The sequence below is a fragment of the Harpegnathos saltator genome, unplaced genomic scaffold (genome assembly GCF_003227715.2).
Source record: "Harpegnathos saltator strain DR-91 unplaced genomic scaffold, Hsal_v8.6 scaffold135, whole genome shotgun sequence".
NCBI lineage: Eukaryota > Metazoa > Arthropoda > Insecta > Hymenoptera > Formicidae > Harpegnathos > Harpegnathos saltator.
In genome coordinates, this window is record NW_020229912.1 from 175,084 (window position 1) to 199,088 (window position 24,005).

Here is a 24,005-nt window from a genome sequence, read left to right on the forward strand (position 1 = left end):
TCAAATTGAGTGTTTATACAATTTTCAAACCGTATGATTGTGCTGCCACAGAACTCATTTCATTGGCTATGAATTATCTGAAAGTAGTAGGTAACCAATGAAATAACTGCACCAAGGCACATTAGTCATGAAAATCAGCACTTATAGTGCAGTTGGGCGGCAACGTTCAGAGGAATCTTTATTTTGAAATCATCTTATTTAACCACGAATAAGACGAAGTTTTATCCTTTAGTAAAACGGCAGAATATAAGAATTGGTTGAATTTAGATTTTCCTCTGCGAGAAAAAATATGGAAAATAGCAGATAAGGAAAGTGTGCTACAGCTACACTAGCTTGACCCAAATTTTCTGCTCTTGCGTTCGTGCGAGCAATGTATTAAGATTTATATTTACACGAATATACACCTACGCATAAAAATCCTAATTCGTATTCTTGTCGCATACGGCCATTAAAGTCCATTTGAGATTCGCTATTGGCTCCTGTAGACTTAAAATTGACTCTGGAAAAAAAACAAAATCTGCCCCATCGATTCATCGATTGACTCTCAATTTATTCCTACTATCAAACCTCTGGAGAATTCGCCTTAATAGACGCCTGAAGCTAATCTCATATAACCTTGAAGAATCTGAGTCACACAAGATTATTTCAAAGGTTATGTCACTTCAGGTTCGAATGTTTTGACGTTTCATTAACAGTGTAATTCGAATGATGGGTTTGTTTGGAAAATCACAAGAGAAGAATCCCAAAGAAATGGTGAGTTTTGCATACAGTACATTGTCATTCTAAGTATTAACATTTAATAATTCTACAGGTTCAGGAATGGACTCATAAGTTAAGGAAAGAAGGGTATCAATTAGATAGACAAGTTAGAGGTAAGTTATGAGAAAGTATTTCTAGAATACAGAAAAAATGAAAGAAATGATGAGTCAATAAAAGTTTCAATCTCCCATGTACAAAACTTGTCTTTTTCCTCAGCGATCCAGAGGGAGGAAGAGAAAGTAAAACGTTCTTTAAAAGAAGCAGCAAAGAAAGGTGACAGAGATGTGTGCAAAGTGCTGGCAAAAGAGATTATCAGAGCTCGTAAAACCTGCAATAAGATATATACATCCAAGGCTCATTTGAATTCAGTATCTCTACAAATGAAGAACCAGCTTGCAACAATCAGAGTTGCTGGTTCAGTTTCAAAATCCACAGAAGTAATGCAGGCTATGCAGTCGCTAGTACGAGTGCCAGAGGTAGCTGCAACCATGAGGGAACTGTCGAAAGAAATGATGAAAGCAGGAATCATTGAAGAGATGCTGGATGAAACAATGGATTCTATTGAAGATTCCGAGGATATGGAAGATGAAGCAGATGAAGAAGTTGACAAGGTAAATAATTTTACAGTTATAATATATTCTATTAATATAATAAAACAAAAAAATCAATATAATATAGCAGAAGAGAATTTTTTTAATGATTAGAGTAATATAGATAAGAATAAAATATGTATGTCTTACTGGGATATATTAAAAGTTGATATAAAATCAATATAATTTTTGTACAAATAATATATAATTCAACTTTGATAGATCTTATGGGAAGTAACAGCTGGTCAACTAGGTACAGCACCAGCAGTTGTGACAGAAAATCCAGAATCAATTGCTTCCTCTACTGCTGCAGAAGAGGAAGTACCAGAAGATAATGATAAGGAACTTGAAGAGATGAAAAATAGACTGCAAAGTCTACGCAGTTAGATGAAGAATAATAATCGAAGGTCAATCGCACCAAATTTATCCGTGATAAAAGTATTTTCTCGTGATAATACTAAACTACTGAATAGAAAATAACAAAAGTTAGAAATATAAATATATATACCGATGCATTGCTAACTGAATTTTTTCATACACTAATTTATATTCAAAATTTGAATTTGTATGTAGCAGTCTGCTTGTTAATCATTTTCACTCCAATGTGATACCAAGATATCTTCAAATAATGTGAGATTTTGAGATGTTCTGGTAATTTTTACAAAGTAATAGCTTTTTTTATCAAATAATGATATATTGAAAATAGAAAAATTAGTATATAGCAAAGTTAAATAAAGCAAAGATAATTTGATTATTCTGAAAATATATATTTTTATTGAAGAAATAAAATTGAAGTTAACTATATCTCCAAGCCTCACTATTTAAAATTGACACGCTGAGAGTAACAATATGTAATTTCATTATTTAATGTAAATATTGTATGTATATTTGCTTCATAGAATACTTAAAGTATGTACTATATATCTATTTCTATAACCATTACAAAATGATTTTCCTTTAGCTTTCTAAACTCTGTTCCACTAGTTTTAGCTATAAATGTAATAAAAGATATATATATATATATATATATGTATATATAATATATATATAAAATGTATATTATATAATTTCATTTGTTTACTTCTTCATTCAAGCTGCTACTGCATTAAGGTATTAAATGAAAAAAATGCAACTTAAAAAGATATAGTTGACGCGAGTTCTCTAATATTATATTTATTATTTATACTCCTTTTTATAAATATATAGTAAAAATAACATTCTTCTCAATTGTGAATATACATAAAGATAGTAATTGATTTTTTTTGCATCTTTACAAATTGATTACAAACTTCGCAATATCAACATATTTTTAACTTAACTCTTCCTCTGTGATTAAATCATTCGTTAAATAAATTGTTCTATTTTAATTTTAGAAAATCTATGTGCCTGTTTATAATCAATATAATGTTACAATTCACCTAAATTGTTTTTTTAGGATTTCTTGAACACTATCTGGTAGATAAATGAATGCAACTACAAACTTCAAGAGTTTCCTGAAGTTGGATATTTTCTAATGCATAAAGTAATATATTTTTCACAACTTCAGAGATGATCGATTACCATATTAACAATGGAAAGCTTCGTCTGTGCTCTAGCCTTCTTCGGCAAACGATGCATCAGCGGCGTTAACTTCGCTAGGAAACGACCAACTTCACTTGTAATAGGAAACATGGTCCTCCTCATGGTACCTGTGATCCTCTTTGGCTTTGTTTTTTTCTTCTTTATATTGACGACTTCCAGTTTTTTAAAATATGGTTCCTTCTTTATGTCCACTTCCCTCAAAATTTCCAGAGAATGCGGGAGAATTACTTCTTCCTGCACTTCCAACTCATCGGAATTCAAGGTCTCTTCCGTTGGCTCCGGGGATATCGACAGAAGCTCCATGAAGTTTTTATCCACGTGCGGTTTGGTCTTTTGTAACACGGCAGACGTTTGGCCGTTGTTCTTCAACCAAATTTCGTTGTTGGAAGCATTCTTATTTGTCATTTTAATCTTGGCCATCGTCGGTTTCTGCTCCTTTTTCTGCTGCTGTTCCGGTAAATTAATTTTAATCAACAACCCTGGTGGTATGCTGGACAGGCTGTGCACTGGTATAGGCGCGCCCAAACTCGATATATCCCAGGTAAACGGCATGATTACTTTTCTGAGTCCGTCCGTTTGAGAATTGGACATTGTTACATTGGAAGTTGCGTTATTCAAGGCTATCGACTGCAGCTGTTCACCCAATTGAATCTTCCAATTTGCCGAGGACGGTAGCGGTAATTTCCTGACTACTCGATTTTCCACATTACTGAGATCAGGTCTGGGGATGTTAATAGAGGTTGGCCGTCGGGATTTCCCGCGTTTCTTGGCCAAAGGAGCAGGCTTGTTATCTATCTTGGGTTTCTTGCTGGATACCAACGGGATAGAGAACTGTTTTGTATCCTTAGTCTCTTTGGTATTTTCCCCGATGTCTTGTTCTTCATAGTTTTCAGAGGCTACAGGCATCAAAGACTCGGAAACGTCCTTGATGGTTGGTACTGCGTCGCATGGACCCTTACGGAAATTCTGACCCGCTTGAAAATGACGAGAACACAGCACGAGCTTGCGTATCTGATTTGGCGACATACTGAGCAAGTCTTCACGACCTAAGAATTGACACCAACGCAAGCATCGGCCGATTTCGTATGCTGGAAATGGATGGAATTTGTAGTGTTCGAGTTTATTACGCGGATTCGACCTTAAGCGACCACAAGCCGCACACGCTTGACTCTCCAATATCTCAATGGGCAGAAGCCCTGGCTTTTTGCACCGCTCTGGCGCACCAAAAAGCTTCGGCTCCACCGCTGATTCTGTGACTTTTAACTCCGATTCGTCCAGCTGTTTGGGATCACGGATATTCGGGACCGCATTTTCCGCTAGTCTTCCTTTATATCCCGGAACAAATTGGGAGCGATCAAAATGCTTGGAACAGATGTAGCAGAAGAGAATCTCCTTTCTGGTTAGCCTATAATATGACTCGACCCCTACGAAATCCAGCCATTTGAGACAACGAAACTCCTCACCGGGGAAATGATGAAACGTTGTGCCGTCGTAATCAGGCCCTGGTGGATCTTTTCGGCTTGTACCACAGAGAACACAAGTGATATTGTAGAGACTCTGTGTAGGATCGTAGACAGATGGTACTGCTGAACAGTTGAGACGGTCAAGATACTCAGTAAGAAAATCTTGTGGCTGAAAATGTTTGGAGCAGACCATACGTTGCAGCAGTTGCTTCTTGGACAGTTTGTATAGATCTTCGCGGCTGCAAAACTCAAGCCAACAACGACAGCGCGCCTCATCGTTTACTGGGAAACTGAAAAACATATACTCCTCCTCACGGTTGTTAGGATTCATGCGAGAACGACCGCACACCACACATGGATGTGGCATAGCTGAACTTGTTTAATTTTCAAAGGTCAAATGGATATTTCCAAATCTTTCCTCTTCATAGTTCACTGTTGTAATGTTAACTCTTGAAGATCACAAGATCTTCAGATTCCTTTTTATCATAGTTTGTGATTAACAAATAGCTCAAAGTTTATGTTTCAAGATTATGAACAAATTTGAAACTAAAATAATGCTTGCATCATTATTCCTTATAATTTGCAATGTAACATGTATCTATCAAAAATTGATAAATCTTTGCAGTCCTTTATAATCCACAATTTGTAAGAATTAACGGAAGTTTCAAGCAAAAATCTCATTTGGATATTCTTCTGCTGCAACTGAAAATAAATAAAAAGTTTAAATTTCCTAAGAAATTAAGAAGACTATACTACAGCCAAATAGCATGCAGGTTAATATCAAATTATATGTAATTTAAAAATTTTAATATTACCTTCCTTCATTTACTAAATAAATCACGTTATTGTTTTCTGTCCATATCTCTATAAAATTTTATTTATTCTTGAGAATATTTTTATATTAATTTTGGAACTTTTCGTCAATGAACAAAAAATTTAGTAAGCACTATATGTTGTGCACTTCAATAAACTCACAAAACTGTTTGAAAAAACAATTGTACTGAATTATTTCATAAATATTCATAATTACAGAATCAATAATAAAACGTCAAAATTATTTAAAGAATTTGCTGTACTTGTTGCGCTTTCAAGTAAAAGAACAAGGTTACGTAGCATCATACAGCGTTCGAAGATTTAACCTCCTTAACCTCCAAACATCGTGGAGACACCATGGCAATTTGATCAATACTTACCTCAGAGATTCGAAGAAATAAAAATATATTTAAAGAAACAATATTGTTATATTAAAATCAAAACTGATATTGTTGCTTAGAAAATAAACATAACTTAATATCGAGATCCATATTTATTAAAAAGTATAAATATAGCATGTCATATGAAGGTTGACAGTTTATGACAGCTCATCATAAGCTCATCAAGGAAATTACAATAAAAAATATGATAATTTATTATTAAATAAGATTGTAAGTAGTTAATAATGAAAGAAATCAAGGTACTATAAAAAGTTGAAAGAAAATATAAAAATCTAAGATTCTGCGAATCTAATTTAACATTGCAAAGTAAAAGGATCTAACTATTAAGAGTAATAAGCATTATAAAAAATTAAAAACACAAAATTCTTAAATTGCTCTCGTAATAAAAAAGAAATATACAGGATGACAGAAAATATAAACAATCCATACAATATTAATGGGCAGCATTTCAATTCCGATATGTACTTTCAAAAACTGTTAAAGGTAAACTAAATATTCTCAAAAATAAATTAAATTTTAGGTCATTTTAGTCATTTTTTATAAGTTGAGGATATATCTTTGTTAAATATTCGACTTTTATATGTTTATATGTATATGTTTTATATGTTTATATGTATATGTTAACAGGAATGTACATTGAAGCAAATTATGGATCATGAAGCTGAGATCATAAGAAATACTCAAACTTTGCATTCAGACATGCAAACTTTAGTATATGAAAATTATAATAAGTTTATATCTGCCACTGATACTATCCGCAAGGTGAGTTATTTCACAAAAAAAGAAAAAGATGTTATATAAGTATTATACATAGAGAACTACTTTTATCTTTAAATATAATTTTTAATATATATAGATTATTTTAATACATTCTCAATTTATAAAATATTAAAATACTTGTAATTTTGTAGATGAAAACAGATTTCAAAGAAATGGAGGATAGCATGGATTTATTGGCAAAAAATATGGATAGTATCACTTCCTTCTCAGAACAGATCTCTACAACATTGCATGGAACCAGACAACAAATTGCAAAATTGTCCTCTGTACATACTTTGTTAAGGAAACTTCAGTTTCTTTTCAAGCTGCCTGGTAATCTCAAAGAGAGAATGAATGAAGAGAATTATGCACAGGTATGTATTAAATTGTGATTGAAAAGAATATAGGTAAAATGTGGATTCCAAAAACAGCTCTTTACTTAAAAATCGTTGAACTTTACAAAAAGATTAAATTATCTTTAAAATTTCATACAAGTATTTGATTTTTGCAGGCAGTTAAAGACTATGTCCATGCACAAAGAGTACTGAATCAATATGGCAATATGCCATCATTCCAAGGCATTCAAAAGGATTGCGAGGACATTTTAGAGGAACTAAAATCCAAACTGAGACAGCAATTTCACAAAAGGGATGCTTCCACTAAGGCTCTAGCAGAGAACGTCGACCTACTGCTGCAATTGAAGGAACCAGTCGACTCTTTATGTACTGAATTCCTTGTACACGCTGAAGGAAGATTGACAGAGCAATTGGAAATGCTGAAAGACACGTGTGAGAAAGATATCATTGAGTTCGTGGATATGGCGAATTCGGGATTTCTCAATGATTTGTGCCTCATTGTATCTTCTTACAACGATATGTTTATAAATTTATCACTGGAAGACAACGATTTGACTGAAGATTTTGATACGAAAGCTGTTAGTCACGTGAATAATTTTGTTGTGAGGAACATGACGAAGTACTTCGATTTGGTAGGCAAAAGGGTGGAAGATGTGGCAGATACAGCGATCTTGGTGAGAGCCCTTGATCGCTTTCATCGAAAACTACAAGCGATGAATATGTTGTACAAAGACATGGACTTTGCCAAGTAAGTAGAGAAGAGAGAAGAAATTCGCGTAGAAAGTTAAAAAATCTAAACTCTATTGTATATCAACGTGAAACTAAATATTTTTGTATATAAAATGGTCTGCATTTTGTCATATATATTTTTGTAATTATATATATGTAGATATGTGTATTAATATAATTATTTATTTTTTGCAGAATCGGGACTGATATCGTCGTGAATGCCGGTCGTAAGCAATGTCGTAGCCATTTGCACTGCCTGAAGCAACACTTAAGTGAGACTTTGGCCAAGGTCAGACAAACCTTGGCCACTAAAGTCATGCAGGATAGTGACGGTGGTCTGGCGGAGCTTCAGGGTATACTCATCATGCCTACCATAGAAAAAGTCAAAGGAGTCCTGCAAGATTTATTGGTTTGTACTTTTATTTTTACAAAAGCATTAGAGAAAGGATATTATTTTGCTCAAGAATGGAAGAATATAACTTAGATTATTAAATATAAACATGTATTATTTTTTAAACTATAACAAAGAATTCCACTGTTTCAGGTCTTTTTGCAGCCCGACTTATCGTTTAGCTTAAAGAATCAATTTCTACAGAGCTTCTGCGTGGACGAAGTGAGAGAGGGATTAGTCGTAGGTTTTCTACATCATCTCACGATTACGGCTGCTGGATTCTGCAACGGATCCGACGTGCCGAAGTTTCCACCTACTCTTTTGCTTCTGCTCAGCAAGATGTGCATCGAATACAAGGAGAACAACGTGCGATACTTGGTACTTAGAAAGAGAGAAACATTCTATCCTTTCTTCATCAGAATATCTTTTATAATGGTCAAAGAAGTACATGTACATATAATACACATCTTTCAATATCTTTATATATTCACACAGCTCACGACAACGGACGAGCTCTTCAGCATCGAACAGTATACATCGTCGGAGAACATTGTCACCACAGGGTCGGAGATGTGTGACTGCTTTCAGAGTGCAGCGCAGAACCTACTGAACCACTACGTGCGAATTCAAGGTCTAACAGTGTCGCAAATGTTGAGAAAGTCCGTAGAGACGAGAGATTGGTTGAACACGATCGAACCTAGAAACGTGAGAGCTGTGATGAAAAGGGTGGTTGAGGATGTGACGGCGATCGATTCACAGGTCGCCGCTTTGTACTATGACAATGAAGGTCAAGTTGACCGGAGTAGCGACAGCAGCAGAAAAACTCATAGGTACCATACCTGTTTCGGCTAGTTGATCCTTGGATTCTTCAAGCTTCAGTGTCAAGTAAAAAACACAAGATTTGCATGTTTTTTAGTGTCAGCGTATCGAGGCATCACTACAGATCCAATTGGTCGTCGTATACGCCCAGTCACATAGATTCCTCGCTGGCGACGAATATCCATAAGTTATTCTCTGAACGGATCGAGATCTTCTCATCTGTGAAGTTCAACAAGGCGTCTATTTTGACTGGTATCATCAAAATAAGCCTAAAGGTGAGCGTGAAAATTGCTGCTCTTACTGTTACCGTGGAGTAATACTTTTAGCAGACGATGTACGACGTCGCGCAATAATCGCTCAGGTGCTGCAGAGTGGACGCAATGACAAAATAGCACCGCCATTATCCACTTTGCCAAGCCGACTTATCTTCCCGCTTGTACAGCACAAACTCCACCATCGCTCGCTACGCAATATACTTCGTGCTTCTGCCATCGCTTGCAACAAGAATCGATTTTATTGTCGGATTTACCTCTGAATAGAGAATGCTCCTTGATTAATTTATTTTATACAAATATGCGATAAATCTTATTATCTCATGAATTTTTTTCACATCCGGTATGTAATCATTCTTTCACTATTTACCATGTATAGACTTTCCTCGAATGTGTGAGGCTGCGGACATTCAGCAAGTACGGTTTGCAACAGATCCAAGTGGATACACATTATCTGCAGCTTTACCTCTGGAGATTTGTTTCGGACGAGAAGTAAGAACTTGACTTTCTCGTCGACTTATTGTAAATCAACAAGAGGGAATTTTAATCGTTATTAATGCTGGCTTTGTTGCTTGCAGTGTGGTGCATTGTTTGCTGGATGAAATTCTGAGCAGTGCAGTGCACCGATGTCTGGAACCAGTCCTAATGGAGCCCAGTGTGGTGGATATTATTTGCGAAGGAGGCTAGACTATTATGTATATACGATTATAAATTATAAATAATTTTTAAATTATTCCCTAATAAGAAACTAATTTTTAAATTGATGTTATTGTAAGCAGCATGAATTAATCACTACTTGCTATAACCAAGACAAGTACGTTTGTACAATAAACATTAAAATTATCGAATATCAGCTTTGATATTAAAATCAATATTAACGTTAAGCGGTGGAACGCGCTAAAAAAAATATTTATTTACTATTTCTACTCTTTCTGAGAGCGTCAATTTTTCTCATTTCTATCTTCATCTTCTTCGTTTTAATCTCTGCTTTTATTCTTTTATTTTTCATTTTCTGTTTTACTTTGATTTTTTTCCGTTTGTTATAAAACTTATTATTCACCATTAGTCTGCTTCAAATTACCGCAATAAAAGACTCTCGATTTCACACGCTACGGTCCCTCCTTTTTCGTCTTCCTCCTCAATCATTCGTTGTCTTGTTCTCTCCTCCGATAGTTCCCACCTATCCATCTCGCTCGAGGTATAAAGCCATATATTAGGTTTAGTGCGATGTAAGAGGCAGGGTCAAACGATTTTAATAAGTCTTAATTCTTCGCCACATATTCTGCACTTTCGAACATTTTCGTCGAGCTCGCTTTATTTAATTTTTCCTTACGCACGTCACCTGATTATACCTCTTTTTGTATATCACAGATTTCTATTCACTTTTTGTTCATTCTACCTTCGCTCCACTCATTTAACTCTTAACAAAAAATATAAACAACTACAAATAATTACCGTGATGATTACAACGACAGTATGTTTATTCTACAATTAATTTTTCGAAATGTAACTGATCGATGAAAGGCGACGAAAACGAAAGACAGAGGGGAGAAAATTGCAATGGAATGAATGCGAGTTTGCGAGGAGAGCGAGAAAGATAGAAAACTCATAGCCGTTTGACAGTGGCTCGCTCGACTTAATTCGAACTTCCTCTCTCGGGATGAGATTCATTCGGCGAGTATCCGGCGTACGGGCCCACGCAGCGCATTCTACCCAATTTAATCGACTCCTCTCGGAATCGCTCGTTGCTCGCTGGGGTCTACCGAGTTTTTTCTCCGTCCTGAGTTTCCCTGAAAATACAGCCTTCCTCTAATACGCCGTGCAATCGATAAAATTCTTAACAAAAAATCTAGAAAGAAAATAAGAATCCGTACCGAATTAGCTACCTTGTGCATATCTGTGCATATTTGCAAACACATTCTATTATACGGGACGACAATAGAAGGTAAATTGAGGTAAAAGCTCGAGATGCTAAGGAGACATCGTGGGCGAAGATTCGCGAGAAACCCGGCAGCAACTCAACATGCAGAGAGCAGAGATCTCTGACGAACAAAAAGGCGATATCGAAGCCGAGCAGACGAAGCGTAGCAGACACACATGTGGTCGGCACACGTGATATCCCAAGAAACACCTGTGCATGTGTAACTTCGTCGGTAATTTCCCCGGTGGCATTCCGCTTGAAACCGTTGTGCCACATAGATATGATGACGTGTCGAAGCGTATCGTTAGTAATGTGAAGCATTCATATGTCGCGCGATCAGAATAAGTCCGTAATTATTTTGATAACACGCTGCGGATGGATTCCAAGTGGAGGACAACAACACGGTCAATAATATCGGAGCGCATTACATTTGCATGACAATTGCAAATTGCACGCGCGACATGTATAACATTCTCCGAAGAGTGAAAATGTTGAGTAAATCTTGACGAGTACGGGCTAATTAATCCCGCCTTTGTTGGAGGCCCCGCTAAAATAACGTAAGTGCATCAATTTATCAATTATTATTATTATTCGAGGAGAGGCTCGCGGTAGTTTCGAAGAAAAGTACGCGGTGCTCGATTACATTTCGCGAAAGACAATGCATGAACAGGGGAGGAAGGGAAAGAATGGACATTGTGCACCAATTTCGTTTCATTTCAGTAAAATAGACCCGCATGGGAATGCCACGATGTGCTCGGTGAGCCTCGTGAAATCGCCATAGAATCCCGAAGCACTCGAGAATAAGGGCGTAGTTTTTGTTTCTCCTTGACAACCCAGATGACTTTAGGGACGAATAATAAATTTATAAAAATCACTATTAATTGCTGAACCGTCTGCTTCCTCAATACCGCTCCCTCGTTTATTATTTCAAGTTAAATTCCATCGGTTACTACTAAATAAGATATTTTTTTCACTCGCGTAAGTAAAAAAAAAATGCTGACCTGATGAAACTCGTTGTATCGCTATATAAATGTTTGGGGTCCCGCGGGGAACCATCATTTACTGTGCGATGAGAGCTGAGCGCGCAAATTTTTAACAGTCTGATCGATCGCTTTCAAACGTTTCCAATTTGTAAATTATCGCAGCCTCGGCAATTTCTCTTCTCACTAAACATATTTAAATGTTTACCCGCTTGTCACAGTTGTGTTTCAGGTTTTAAGAGAGGTGGCTCCGACTCTGCGACATATCAAGAAAGGAAATTTACAGATATTAGAGATATTTCGGTTTGTGACCGTAACAATGGGCGAATACTACACACGCTCGTTGCTGCGTTCACAAATCTAACTATCCCTTTCACGTCTACCAATCTCCTAATTGTAAAGAGATCGACGTGCGTTCGATGAAGTCGGTCAATCGACAAAATTCAAGCGAACGGACAAATTGTCTCATCTACGCGTTAAGTAGTTGCGCCGAAGGCGATGATCGAAAAAATTCACCTCGGTGCGCTACTTGTCACGTGGTTCGAGCACGCTCAGCGATGTGAAGAGTCGGCGGCTTTTCGGTTTCTCGAAATCCCTCTTTCAATTTTCACGAAGAAATATGTTGTATTTTTCGTATATATTACAGTAGCTAGCATATTTAGTATGTAGAAATATAGAGTGAAATTTTGAGGAAAAGTTCCGTAGTTATCTGAATTTAATTTCCGACACGGATGTTTCGACCTAACTTCCGCTTTTTCGTTTTAGTTTCAACAGCTCATCGTGTTACAAGATGAGGTGCATTATAGGATCGTATGAGAGCGCGCAATCTCGTCGCGGGACTCGAACGAGAGCCTCGCTGGCCCGGTGAATAGTTTGATAACGGCGAGGGAGGTGCGAGGACCACAAAAGAGAGCGGTAGCGAGGGAAGAGAGTAGGATCATCATTCGTCGTCGGTTGGCGGGACCATTCAGTGCCGCGACCGACACTGATTTCAATTGGTAAATTGACTCGCAACGAGGGAGAGGAAAAAATGGCGGCACGGTGACTGGCGATGACGTCGCGGATGGAGGGGAAAGTTGATGAGTAGTGGGGCGGGAGGGAGGGGGAAGGGATGACTGGGGGTCCAGCATCACAGAGGATGACGAAGATGACGGAGAAAAAAGAAATCAACGAGCGATGAGCGAGAAAATGAAGGAAAGAGAAGAGAGACCTTGCGATGAAACGTAATTAATGCGAGGACAAAGGAACGAAAGGGAAAGAGGAAAAGTCAGATTTGCAAGGGCAAAAATGTCCTCCAGCTTCGAAACAAAAAGCACGAAACAAATGGAAAAGGAGGGGAAAGTAGAGGTGAGAAAGTAGAAGGAGTCTCTAATGTCACTATGTCCCAACCCATGGTAGCAAAGAAGAAGAAGAAGAAGAAGAAGAAGAAGAAGAAGAAGAAGAAGGATGAGGGAACACACCGGGGACAACGGAGCGACGGTGGATCTCTTCTCTCTCGACAACGGGAGCTGCGGTTAATAGGCAGTGAACGCCGTTTGAATGCTTAATGCGGCGCGCTTCTAGGATTAAATTGACCAATCATTTCCCGCGCGACGCCGCGCACCGCGGTGGCCAATTGCGCCGCGCGCGTCCCACTATATCAAGACAATCAAGAGCATTTAGCGCTCAGTCGTTGCCGCGTCACCGCGCCATGCGTTTCGGATATTTCAGTTTGTTCCTCATTCTTTCCCGTTCGCGTTCGCGCAAGGATGTACGTAAAACGCGCGAGCGCGCGCGCGGGGAACGCAGCTACGATGCGCAATCAGTGAACGAACGGACAGAGTGAAGGAATGCACGTGAGAAGTTAATTAATTCGTAATGACGACGGTATCGGTGAGAGAAAAGGAGAGAATTCCGGTCGATGTATTTCCGCGGAATTCTGTTCAATGTTCGTACGAAATTCGTTCGCTCCTCCTAAAATCCTCGATTGATTCGGCGACTCTCTCAATCCTCGACGAATCCTTGAATCTTGGAGCCGTGAGATCGATCTGAAATATTATGTTTAATATTTTTGCAACAGTTACTTTTTCCACAATTATTAAAATATACTATAGAAAATTACTGTAGAAACTTAAAAAAACATATAAATGTACGGATGAGATTTTAGATAAACATCGAGGTATTGTATAATTTAATCACAAAAAGGAATTTTGATACTCAAAATAAAGTATTACATTATGCACGACGCGTCAAAGGGTTAAAGGTTACGCGGTTTCCTGCAATTGTCTCATGAAGCGGAGGAAGTTGTTGGACATAGCGTAAAATGATTGCGGTAGTAATTGAACACAAGGAAAAAAACGATGATCATCTTCTGTTAAAATTCCAAAAAATAATGACTTTATATTTTCATTTATTATTTAACGTTTTAGCATTGAATTCATGATGTTATATAATGTCTGGAAAAATTCATGAAAAGATCAGTGAAAAATTGTGTTAAGCAAAGATCGTGAATTTTATTTGCACCGGGTACTTGATTGATCTGCCGGTAAGAGGAATCGATATTATGTAATTTAAAATACGACTGACCTCATATCGGTATTATTAAGGAAAAATTCTTTCTCTCTAATTATTCAGAAATTATTTTTAAAATTTATCCGTCTGTCTCGCTCGAGTGAAACTTTCATTCTCGACAAAATACATTTTGTAATTGTAAGACATACTTCGTTATTCTGGAAATTTATGCATAATGTATTCTGCTCTCAGCACCAAGACATTTATCACAATGACTTCTTGACCTCGCACGAATGATAGTATAATGTATAGAACACACGAGAAAGGAGAAACAGATACGGACGACTAGGGTCAAAATACCAGTAACACATTCCGTCTGTAGCCCGCGAAAAGTAGGTGAGTCAGAAGGAAAACAGGCATTCTTCTGCTGCATTTAAATTAAATTCTATAGACGCAACATAAAACAGGAAATATAATCTGACGCATAAACTCTCATCTTTATACACAAAACATGTGTTTAATTTTTAACAAATAAAAGAGTGTGCAAAAGATAAATAGCTCAATGCTTAATAGATAAAATTAAAATCATATTTGGAAGAATCTTAATCTTAGAAAACGGGAACAAGCAAATAATATAAAATTCTAATTCTTCGAAAAATAGAAGTTTTAAGAAACACACTAATTGAATGATGTATTATTGGTGAAATAAATCCAGCGGTTCATTAATAGAAAACAAGACATTACTTTCCAGAATTACGTTATTATTCTTAACATTATTGTCGCAAATTTACTCTATATTTTTCGAATCTGATATGTGCACCACTGACACATCATTAAATATACCCGCAGACGAGTCATTTTCGAATCGAGGGGGACAGCGTTTGACGAAGAGGGACCAGCGACATTAACGAGAATTAACGTTAATTGACATCCCTCCCCCTTATCTTATCCCACGACTGGCTCTCCCTCTTTTTGCCGTCTCTCGTTTTTTCGCGTCTTTGCTACCACCAACGCCGAAAGAGCCAGCCGTTCCGTTTACAGGGTGTCCTATTATAAAATGACTAATCAGAAATTAACTTTAAAAATATTTTCTTAAAGATATGCAGAAGACACTACTTTTAAACCACTTTACGTATGGGGGAGGGAGGATCGTATGCATGTTGTGTGAGTGTGTGTGTCTGTGCGTGAATCTGTAATATTCGACGATGTCTCTAATCCTCTCTGGCGAGTGATTAAAACTTAATCCGCGAGCGATGTTAAAACATAATAATGAACAACGCAACATATGCACTGCTGTGCATTATTAATCCTTTCATCAGTCATTAAGAAAAAGAAAATTAAGATCGTATTTATATTTGTTTTATAATATTTATGGTTTTATCTTCGTAATCCTTTTGAATTAACTTTCATCATTATTATAATATTTCTATCTCATTTATACATGTAAAAATGAAAATTACAAATTATATCATTTACCTCTTATTGTCTTTATAAGTTTCTTTAATGCATATTTTATGTGTCCTTTATTATCTTATTAATTTGCGTTATTCTTAATTTTAACTATTTTATTCCCATGGTTTTAACGTTCTATGCAGTTTTAACGGATAATCCTAGCAGTTAGTGTTTCGTTCTTACTAAGCTGTGAGCGATGAATAGAACGTTAGTAAAACGAGAAATGCGTGCCGGACAGAGACAGAAAGAGAGAGAAAGACACGCGGAGAAATCAAAGATTCGATTGTACCTTCTCTCCCTTCACTCTCTTCCAGCTTTCGTCTTTGTCATATTACCAGGTTCCGAGCTTATTTCATTTTTTTAACATCATACGGCAACTTAGATCTATGATGCATGTACAAAACCTATAAATTTTATTCAAAACACTATCATCGTTTATTATTAGTAATTAATTAGCCCTAATAATATATAAATACAAAAGTCCGGGAACAAAATTAGAACTGTAAATTGTCACTTAGATGATGTTGCTTGAAACGAATTAATACATTTTCATATGTCACAGAATTAATTCATAATATTAAAGTTTTTACTTTTGATATATAAATACATATTTTTGTGTAATATATTTATATTGAATTATAAAATATCGAGGTGAGAAGAGATAATGTGATAATCGCGATGATAACGTGATAACACGCAACAGGTCCCATCTAAAAGCAGACTCGTAAGGGTGGAAAAGAAAAAGAATGGGAAACGAAGAAAAGGGGACGCGGGAGGGCAATGAATGTAAGGGGATTTGTGCGATACAGTGGGCGACTTTAATGATTTCTCGAGGTTGTTTCAATAGAGTACGACTGTCCGCTGTTGCATCATTGCTACGTACCGGGTGTACGGAATAATTATATTCTTATTTTATGCATAAATAGGCTACTATTTCTCATGTTTCTCTAAAATTTTCAATGACCAATTCTTTGGTTTTCCGTATCTATTATTATATCCGTATTATATTATGTAAATTTTATGCTTTTTATATTTTTTATATCTCTCCTTTTACTAAGTATATTTTGTATTTGCAAAACATACTTTTACCAAGTATATTTTTGTATTTATATTCTCCTTTTACCTTTCAACAGTGTGCTTTTGTATTTATTTTGTTACCAAGTATTTTTATATGTCTTATATAGTCTTATTATTTATAATTTGTAGAGAATTATGTTTTATCTTATATTTTGTTTGCAGAGGAGATGCATTGAGGAATGATCCTTCCAAGAATTCATTAGAAGAAGCGAATCGAGAATGTCCTGTCCTGTTCCTAAGTACTAGTGCCGCAGGAGTGATTAGGCTGGGCAAGACGTTACCGTATCTCCTGCTGCTCAAGTGCTTATCAACGGGTCTGGACAGCTATCAACTTTTGCCAGATCACAATTTCGGAAGTGATGAAAGCTTCAGAGATGCTCCTTTTGTTTCTTTTTGATTTCACATCAAGAGAACTGTAAAATATATTTAATAAAATACATGTGATTTTTATATATATAAACCAACATTACATTTCATGATATAATTATAATAATATTATATTACAGCGTCTATTTTGCATTTTCTTTTGCATTTCTGAAAATAGCAAAATTTATTCTATTAAATGACAAATTGAAATTCACAAATTTATTTTGAAATTTATTATGAAGATAAAAATAAAACAAATGTATCAATTTATATGTTATTTTTGTTAATAAAACGTGTTGGTATTATCTTCTACAATAATTATTTTATGTATGGCAGAAAAATGGAGATGTTTGTATAAAAAATATACTCTATCCTAACATCAATGCCTCTCTTCACTTCCACTTACAAGTAAATTTTCATCAAAAATGAATTTCATTTAAATTATGTACCTGTGTATGTACTGTTGTGTTTGTATCAAACTTCAATTCAATATTACATTAACAATAGACTCAATTCTTCGTACCTGTTCCTACCATTTGCAGTGTCCATCGCAATTATCATAGCGTCTTGCATGCAATGGCATGAAGTTCAACAAGAAACAAAAATTGCATCGCGTATGTCGTAGACTTCACAGTGAAATAAGTACGCGATTCATAACTAATTCCAGTTCACTTAGCGCACAAGCGCGCGCGACTTTTGCATTTTCATCCGCCAATCTCAAAGCGACGCTCTCGAGCTACGTTTAGGGAAAAGTTGAACTATACGTTGGTACGATAGATGGCGTTACAGGCATCGCTAGTTACCGCGATGGAGGAAATTGGGCGGCGCTGAACCGTATGCGTGTGGTGAACGCGGGTGCACACATCCGGGGATGCTCCGTGAGCGCAGCATTGGTGGCGTCGTGTACTCTTCCGTTCGCGCAGAGACCCTGCATGCCTGTCTGCCTGGTGCCTGGGACTGTCTGTGTGTGTGACATTTTTTTCTTCGGAAGTGCCGACTGACTGACCACCGAGTTCTCTACCACCAACGTGCAGGATGTTTACCCGGCTGGCTGGCCGCCGTCAGCACCGCGCCCAGCAGCAGCCCGTTATCACCGCCGTCACCGTCGTCGTCGTCGCTGATTCCGCTGCCGCGCGCGCGCCCGCCATGAGAATCGTCGCGTCGCTGCTGCCTTATCACTGACTTGTCGCCGTTGCCGCCGCCGCTGTCGTCGTTAGGTACGTGGCCCGCGCACAACTCTGAAACGGCGCGCTCTGGCCTTCGCGCGTCTGTTTACGTGTCATTGAGAGTGCACGTTCTACCGTTCAACGTCATCTTGATCATCCTCGTCGCCGTCGTCGGCATCACGATACCTTCCCTCCCCCCCTTTCTGTCGCTCGCGCTTTTCTCTTCTCGAGGACGACGAGTCTCCTGACCCTCCTGAACATCGTCGTGTTTCCTTCTGCCGCAGAAGGGGATTGCACTGGGACTCCATAATAACTGTGATCTTTCTGAATCCTGATATGAATTCAAGGATTAGGGACCCATTTTTGGACAGAACTTCTCCCAGGCTCCCAGTTGTACCTAAATGGGATACTTTGCATTGGCTATGACCTGTGGAAAGTATCTTGTGATCTACTCTGTATATTACACAGCTCAGTTGGTTTAGTATCTCGGTTCTTGAAAAATATATCTTGTAGTTGGAATACTTTATAGTTTAGTCAACTTAGTTCAGCAAAATTTATCGTATCAGTTTTAAAAGGATATTATATGATTAAGACATTGTAGTTGGTTTTTATAGAGTCTACTTTATCTATCACTGTTATGTCAAATATTATATTTCAACAGATTAAACAGATTTGTCCAGAAAGTGCCATGGATGATGAGGAGCGTCTTGATGGTGAAGAAGAAATGGAGCTGGACGAAGCTTCCGACGGTGAGGACGACGATGAGGAGAGCACAGGTATTCCTGTGTCACCAGCCAATTCGGACCAACTGCTCGGACAGACTCCAACTCCTGGTAATGATTAATAACCTGAAATTTTGTTATTGTTTAGAAAAGTAATAGATATTACAGAATTTTGAATTATATAATTAGATCTATAGAAATAATTTTAATTAAAGAGGTTCAGATTTATTTATTTTTCTTTTTAGTTACACCAGAAGAAGGGTTTCCCGATCCATTGCGGTATCAGAAGTTTCCTTTGACAGGAGGGAAACCTCTGAACATCCGACGTGGACCTGGGAGGCCTAGAAAAGAACGTCCTCCTGGCATCACCCGTGGAGGAGGCACCAGGAGATCTTTTGGCAGAGGTGGTGCAAGAGGCAAAGGGTTAGTTTATTATTTATTGTAACAATATTATATTATGCACACATACATACGTACAATAGCATACAATAATATAAATCATATAAGAAACTTAGTAGTCTTATATGTTATAATTGGGAAATTAATTTCTAAATTATATTAGTATAAAGTAAAAGAAAATTTTAGATTTATATACATATATATGTATAATATTTTATTTTTATCTACGAATGTATACATTTTGAAAATTATATTAAAAAAATATTGCAAAATATACATATCCGTATACTATTTCTATTTTTACTCAGTTTGGGCTATGCAAGAGGTGTACCACGTCGTACCAAAAGTAAGGATGAGGACACACACTCGGAATCACCAAGCCCTTTACGTACTGGGGACGATGCTACTCCTGACGGCGAGTCAAGTGCCGAAAGATCAATGCCAGCTCCTGAAGAACCTCCTTACTTTCCCGAACAATGGTAGTATCTCCTATGAAGACGCACATTATTTATATAAAATTAAGTAGTAAAAATCTGCTATTCTAATCTGAAAGGATAAAGTCAATTTTGAAAGTATTACATCAATATGTAAATATAAAGAAAAAAATCGTTTTTTTATTTGCAGGCCAGGAAAAGTTTGTGCGTTATGCAACCTGGGCGAAAGGAGTCAGTTGGGACAAGGTGAACTCTTACGATTGTCGTGTCCATCGGGCTTCACGCCAGAGAAGTCGACGAATCGTGATGAGAACACCACCGCTGAGCTTCATCATATAACGGATGTCGTCGTTAGTGGCGACAAGAGTCCGCGCGCTGCTACTGCTGGACCTGGAGCCGTTACATGTCGCCGGCAAAAGAGTTTAGCTAAGTGCAGGTATACGAAAGTTACATTATTTGAATACACATATGCTTTTCCTTCTCAAAGTATAGATATATATTTGCCTTTTTATCCTCATTTATCTTAGGAATACTAGTCTGACGAATTTTTCGGAGCCGGTGGAGGAATTGACGATCGTGGGCTACTCGGAAGAACCGGAGCTGGCTACACTTTTCGAGACGACAGGTCACTATTACGTTCACCAGTCGTGTGTGATCTGGTCCAGTAACAGTCAAGAACTAGCGCCAGAACTGACGAGTCGTGCCGTCGTATCGGCTTCGTCACGACGTTGCGCTTATTGCTCACATTACGGGGCTGGAATTCCTTGCAAAGTAAGTCACCTTCAACTGAGCAACTTTTTTGAATTCCAAGTTATTTTAAACAGATGAATGCAAAAGTTTGAATAGATTTTGTAATAAAAAAATAGATTAAGTAATTTTATTAAAAACGATTTATTTATTCTATCAGATAATCGTCATTGTTTTCTATTATCTTTGACATATCATATATCTATATATTTGTAATTAATGCTATAAAGCTAGATCAGTAACATTTTTGACCTACTCATCCAAACTTTTGCCTTCTTTCGATATATCTTTTATTATAATCATACAAGATAATTATTAAGAAGGAAATGTTGATAGGAAAAATCAAAATAAACTATCATGTAGATTATAATAATTTTATGCGTGTTCCTGAATAGTGAGAAATCCCATTGTAAAATAAATAAATGACGATATTCAACAGGTGGCATCGTGCAATCGTTATTTTCATTTCCCGTGTGCCGCAGCCTCCAGTTGTTTCCAGGATACTAAGAGCTTGTCTCTTTTTTGCGGTCAGCATCTGGGTCAAGTTCCACTTTTGCGTAAGTTTCTTTCAAGATTTTTTCTTTGATGTTATTTATGTAGTAGTACATAATTCTATGGAAAATTATAATACAACTTAGATTGAAAGGGGCTCTGAACACCATGATCTAAAGTATTTCTGATATTTTTGTTGATAAAGTATCTAAGAGAAAAATTGCGAATCTCTGTTAGATTTATACTAAAATTGTCGTAAACTTGACTATTGCAGTGAATGGAGATATAACTTGCGTGCAATGCTATGGAATGGGCGACGTATCGAATCTGGTCATGTGTTCCATCTGCGGCCAACACTATCATGGCAGTTGCGTAGGACTGGCGTTGTTGCCTGGAGTCCGTGCTGGTTGGCAGTGCGTGACTTGTCGCGTGTGTCAAGTGTGCCGACAACCAGAGGATGTATCCAAGGTTTGGAAAATCATTTCATTCATAACTTTTTTATAGTTAAAATTTAAAGATTTGGATTTCTATTGACCTCTCTCCTGTGTTTGGCGACAGGTAATGTTGTGCGAACGCTGTGACAAGGCTTACCATCCTGGCTGCTTGCGTCCAATTGTAACGTCCATTCCAAAATACGGCTGGAAATGTAAATGTTGTCGTGTTTGCACTGACTGCGGTTCTCGCACACCTGGTGCCGGGTTATCTTCTAGGTGGCATTCTCACTACACAGTGTGCGACTCCTGTTACCAACAACGAAATAAAGGTTTCTCCTGCCCTCTCTGCAGAAAAGCGTATAGGTAATAAAGCCGATATTTAGCATGTTTTATTCATTATTGCTATCATGATTCCTATTTTATGCGTGTTATCATTATTATTCATCATACCATCCACAGAGCCGCAGCGTATCGCGAGATGGTACAGTGCAACATATGTAAGAAATTTGTACACGGTACATGTGATTCGGAGGCCGACCCGGCTGTGTACCAACAACGCAAAGAGGCTAAGCCGGATTACGAGTATGTGTGTCTACATTGTAAGAAGAATGTGGCGGCCTTTGCGCGTCGCAAGGACAGCATGGACGAATGCGGCAGCGTCGCTATCAACAGTGACCAGAGTACATCTCAGGATAACCTTTTTTACGGAGGTGCTCCTCGTAGTCCACGGAGTGAGTCCTCGGAGCTCGATTGTCAAAGTGGCGGCGCCGACGAGGCGCTCTATTCCGTTGGCCTCGGAAAGGGCAAGCCTTACTATGCTAATAAGATCGCGAAGAAGAGACTAGGCCTTGGTCTGGGACTAGGAAGCGGCGGCGGCTGTGTCGGTAGACCTAAGGGTGTTGGCAAGCTCGGTTACCAAAAACGCCAAAAAATGACTGAATTTGGAAGGAAGAGGGGTCCTAAAGCGAAGATGAGGGGCATTTTTGGCGTTCCTGGAGTAGGTTTACAGGTATGTCTCAATTGGTTAGCTATGTGTCAATAACATTAAGCTATATTTACTGGCAACTTATCAAACCACTTACTAATTGTACAAACTAATTGCTAATTTTGAAATAAATTAGCAAATATTTCCGATATTTCAGCGTCCGATGTCAGATTCTTTCTCAAAAGAGGATGAGCCCGGGGTGGAAAACCGCCTGGTCCTCTGCTCAGCCAAAGACAAGTTCGTGCTAACTCAGGACATCTGTGTAATGTGCGGCGCGATCGGTACCGATCAGGAAGGCTGTCTGATCGCGTGCGCACAATGTGGCCAATGCTACCATCCGTACTGCGCCAATGTTAAGATCACGAAAGTGGTCCTGCAGAAGGGCTGGCGCTGCCTCGATTGTACCGTCTGCGAAGGTACTTTTTTGATCAATTATAATATGTTCCTTTATATAAATTATATGTTATCTTCTTTTCTTTAAATTATTTACATTCAATTTGGATTTTCTTAGAATTGCAAGATTGTGTTGTTTCAAAAGTGACATATTTACTCGATATCTCTTTTATTTTCTGTAATATAGAAACTAAATTCTTAATATTAACATTGAATTAATAATAAGATTTAGACATCAGTCTGTATTTTTCGATCATACTTAGCACCCTCGGTACACTGCAGGTTGCAAATAATTGAAATTATTTGTACACGAACGATTATCTAAAACGCACGAGCTTTTCAATGTTAGTTGACAAATTGCAATCTCTTGTCTCCGCAGGTTGCGGAGAACGAAATGATGAGTCACGTCTGATTCTGTGCGACGAGTGCGACATCAGCTACCACATCTACTGTATGGATCCACCGTTGGAACACGTGCCCGAAGGAACGTGGAAGTGTAAATGGTGTGCTCAGTGTCAGACTTGTGGTTCCAACGACCCAGGTTTCAACAGCTCCTGGCAAAAAAGTTATACCCAATGCGGTCCATGCGCCTCTCACAGTGCATGTATCGCCTGCCAGGAGACTTATCAGGAGGGCGATCTTATTATTCAATGTGTGCAATGCGAACGTTGGTTGCACTGCACTTGTGATTCCATCAAGAGCGAAATGGAAGCCGAACGATGCGCCGAGGAAGGATACATCTGCCTTCTCTGCCGTCCAAGAGACGTGCCGCCACCTCATCTTCTCTGTGTACAGCCTAAGATTCAGCCAAAGTATACCAGGTTCGGAAAATGAAAAATAATTTATTATAATACATTCAATTTGATATTTAATTGATTAACAAGTTTAGCATCTGTTTTGCTCTAAGTTGCGGACATTTTCTGAGATAGATCACTAACCTAGCTTCATTAATTTCATATCGAAAAATGATTATGAAATTATGCTTTTATTTTTTGTTTTGTTTTGTTCATTTCT

At 37.7% G+C, this 24,005-nt stretch overlaps 4 protein-coding genes and 2 long non-coding RNA genes across 14 annotated transcripts in view; 3 read left to right on the forward strand and 3 right to left on the reverse strand.

Annotated features, from left to right (window-relative positions):
• The first annotated feature begins 390 nt into the window (after nucleotides 1-390).
• Vps24 (vacuolar protein sorting 24) lies at nucleotides 391-2,270 on the forward strand. Its single transcript, XM_011156776.3, has 4 exons — nucleotides 391-753; nucleotides 812-872; nucleotides 976-1,370; nucleotides 1,572-2,270. Exons 1-4 carry the CDS (start codon nucleotides 706-708, stop codon nucleotides 1,734-1,736), a joined length of 669 nt encoding a protein of 222 aa, XP_011155078.1. The 5' UTR covers nucleotides 391-705; the 3' UTR covers nucleotides 1,737-2,270.
• A 270-nt stretch (nucleotides 2,271-2,540) lies between these two features.
• On the reverse strand, nucleotides 2,541-5,266 carry LOC105192563 (uncharacterized). Its single transcript, XM_011156777.3, has 2 exons — nucleotides 5,209-5,266; nucleotides 2,541-5,095 (listed from the first exon to the last, which is right to left on the reverse strand). The coding sequence occupies exon 2, from the start codon at nucleotides 4,758-4,760 to the stop codon at nucleotides 2,892-2,894; it is 1,869 nt and encodes a 622-aa protein (XP_011155079.1). The 5' UTR covers nucleotides 4,761-5,095; nucleotides 5,209-5,266; the 3' UTR covers nucleotides 2,541-2,891.
• Nucleotides 5,267-5,974: 708 nt separating this feature from the next.
• Nucleotides 5,975-9,756, forward strand: Vps51 (vacuolar protein sorting 51). Its single transcript, XM_011156779.3, has 10 exons — nucleotides 5,975-6,090; nucleotides 6,235-6,369; nucleotides 6,519-6,740; nucleotides 6,878-7,470; nucleotides 7,647-7,860; nucleotides 7,996-8,220; nucleotides 8,338-8,672; nucleotides 8,759-8,936; nucleotides 9,313-9,425; nucleotides 9,512-9,756. Exons 1-10 carry the CDS (start codon nucleotides 6,010-6,012, stop codon nucleotides 9,618-9,620), a joined length of 2,205 nt encoding a protein of 734 aa, XP_011155081.1. The 5' UTR covers nucleotides 5,975-6,009; the 3' UTR covers nucleotides 9,621-9,756.
• Nucleotides 8,385-14,236, reverse strand: LOC109503595 (uncharacterized). 7 transcript variants are annotated; one of them, XR_003114400.1, is made up of 6 exons: nucleotides 13,770-14,236; nucleotides 10,015-10,353; nucleotides 9,304-9,575; nucleotides 8,969-9,155; nucleotides 8,682-8,880; nucleotides 8,385-8,539 (listed from the first exon to the last, which is right to left on the reverse strand). It is a non-coding gene; the product is annotated as an uncharacterized LOC109503595 (long non-coding RNA). The 7 variants fall into 7 exon arrangements; XR_003114399.1 differs by having other exon boundaries at nucleotides 8,982-9,155; nucleotides 9,304-9,621; XR_003114396.1 differs by having other exon boundaries at nucleotides 9,304-9,621.
• Nucleotides 10,360-12,602, reverse strand: LOC112590697 (uncharacterized). Its single transcript, XR_003114401.1, has 3 exons — nucleotides 12,351-12,602; nucleotides 11,856-12,090; nucleotides 10,360-10,723 (listed from the first exon to the last, which is right to left on the reverse strand). It is a non-coding gene; the product is annotated as an uncharacterized LOC112590697 (long non-coding RNA).
• A 3,899-nt stretch (nucleotides 14,237-18,135) lies between the features above and the next one.
• Nucleotides 18,136-24,005, forward strand: part of LOC105192566 (histone-lysine N-methyltransferase 2C) — a 36,551-nt gene continuing 30,681 nt past the window's right edge. For 2 of the 3 annotated variants that reach the window (XM_011156780.3, XM_011156781.3), the window contains exons 1-12: nucleotides 18,136-18,436; nucleotides 19,047-19,218; nucleotides 19,353-19,530; nucleotides 19,815-19,985; nucleotides 20,131-20,376; nucleotides 20,468-20,711; nucleotides 21,127-21,244; nucleotides 21,454-21,647; nucleotides 21,738-21,976; nucleotides 22,073-22,622; nucleotides 22,735-23,014; nucleotides 23,371-23,812. In XM_011156780.3, coding sequence (XP_011155082.2) covers nucleotides 19,074-19,218; nucleotides 19,353-19,530; nucleotides 19,815-19,985; nucleotides 20,131-20,376; nucleotides 20,468-20,711; nucleotides 21,127-21,244; nucleotides 21,454-21,647; nucleotides 21,738-21,976; nucleotides 22,073-22,622; nucleotides 22,735-23,014; nucleotides 23,371-23,812 — 2,807 coding nt within the window. In that variant the 5' untranslated portion in view covers nucleotides 18,136-18,436; nucleotides 19,047-19,073. The remainder of the gene's footprint in view (nucleotides 18,437-19,046; nucleotides 19,219-19,352; nucleotides 19,531-19,814; nucleotides 19,986-20,130; nucleotides 20,377-20,467; nucleotides 20,712-21,126; nucleotides 21,245-21,453; nucleotides 21,648-21,737; nucleotides 21,977-22,072; nucleotides 22,623-22,734; nucleotides 23,015-23,370; nucleotides 23,813-24,005) is intronic. The other variant, XM_019840129.2, reaches the window with a different exon arrangement.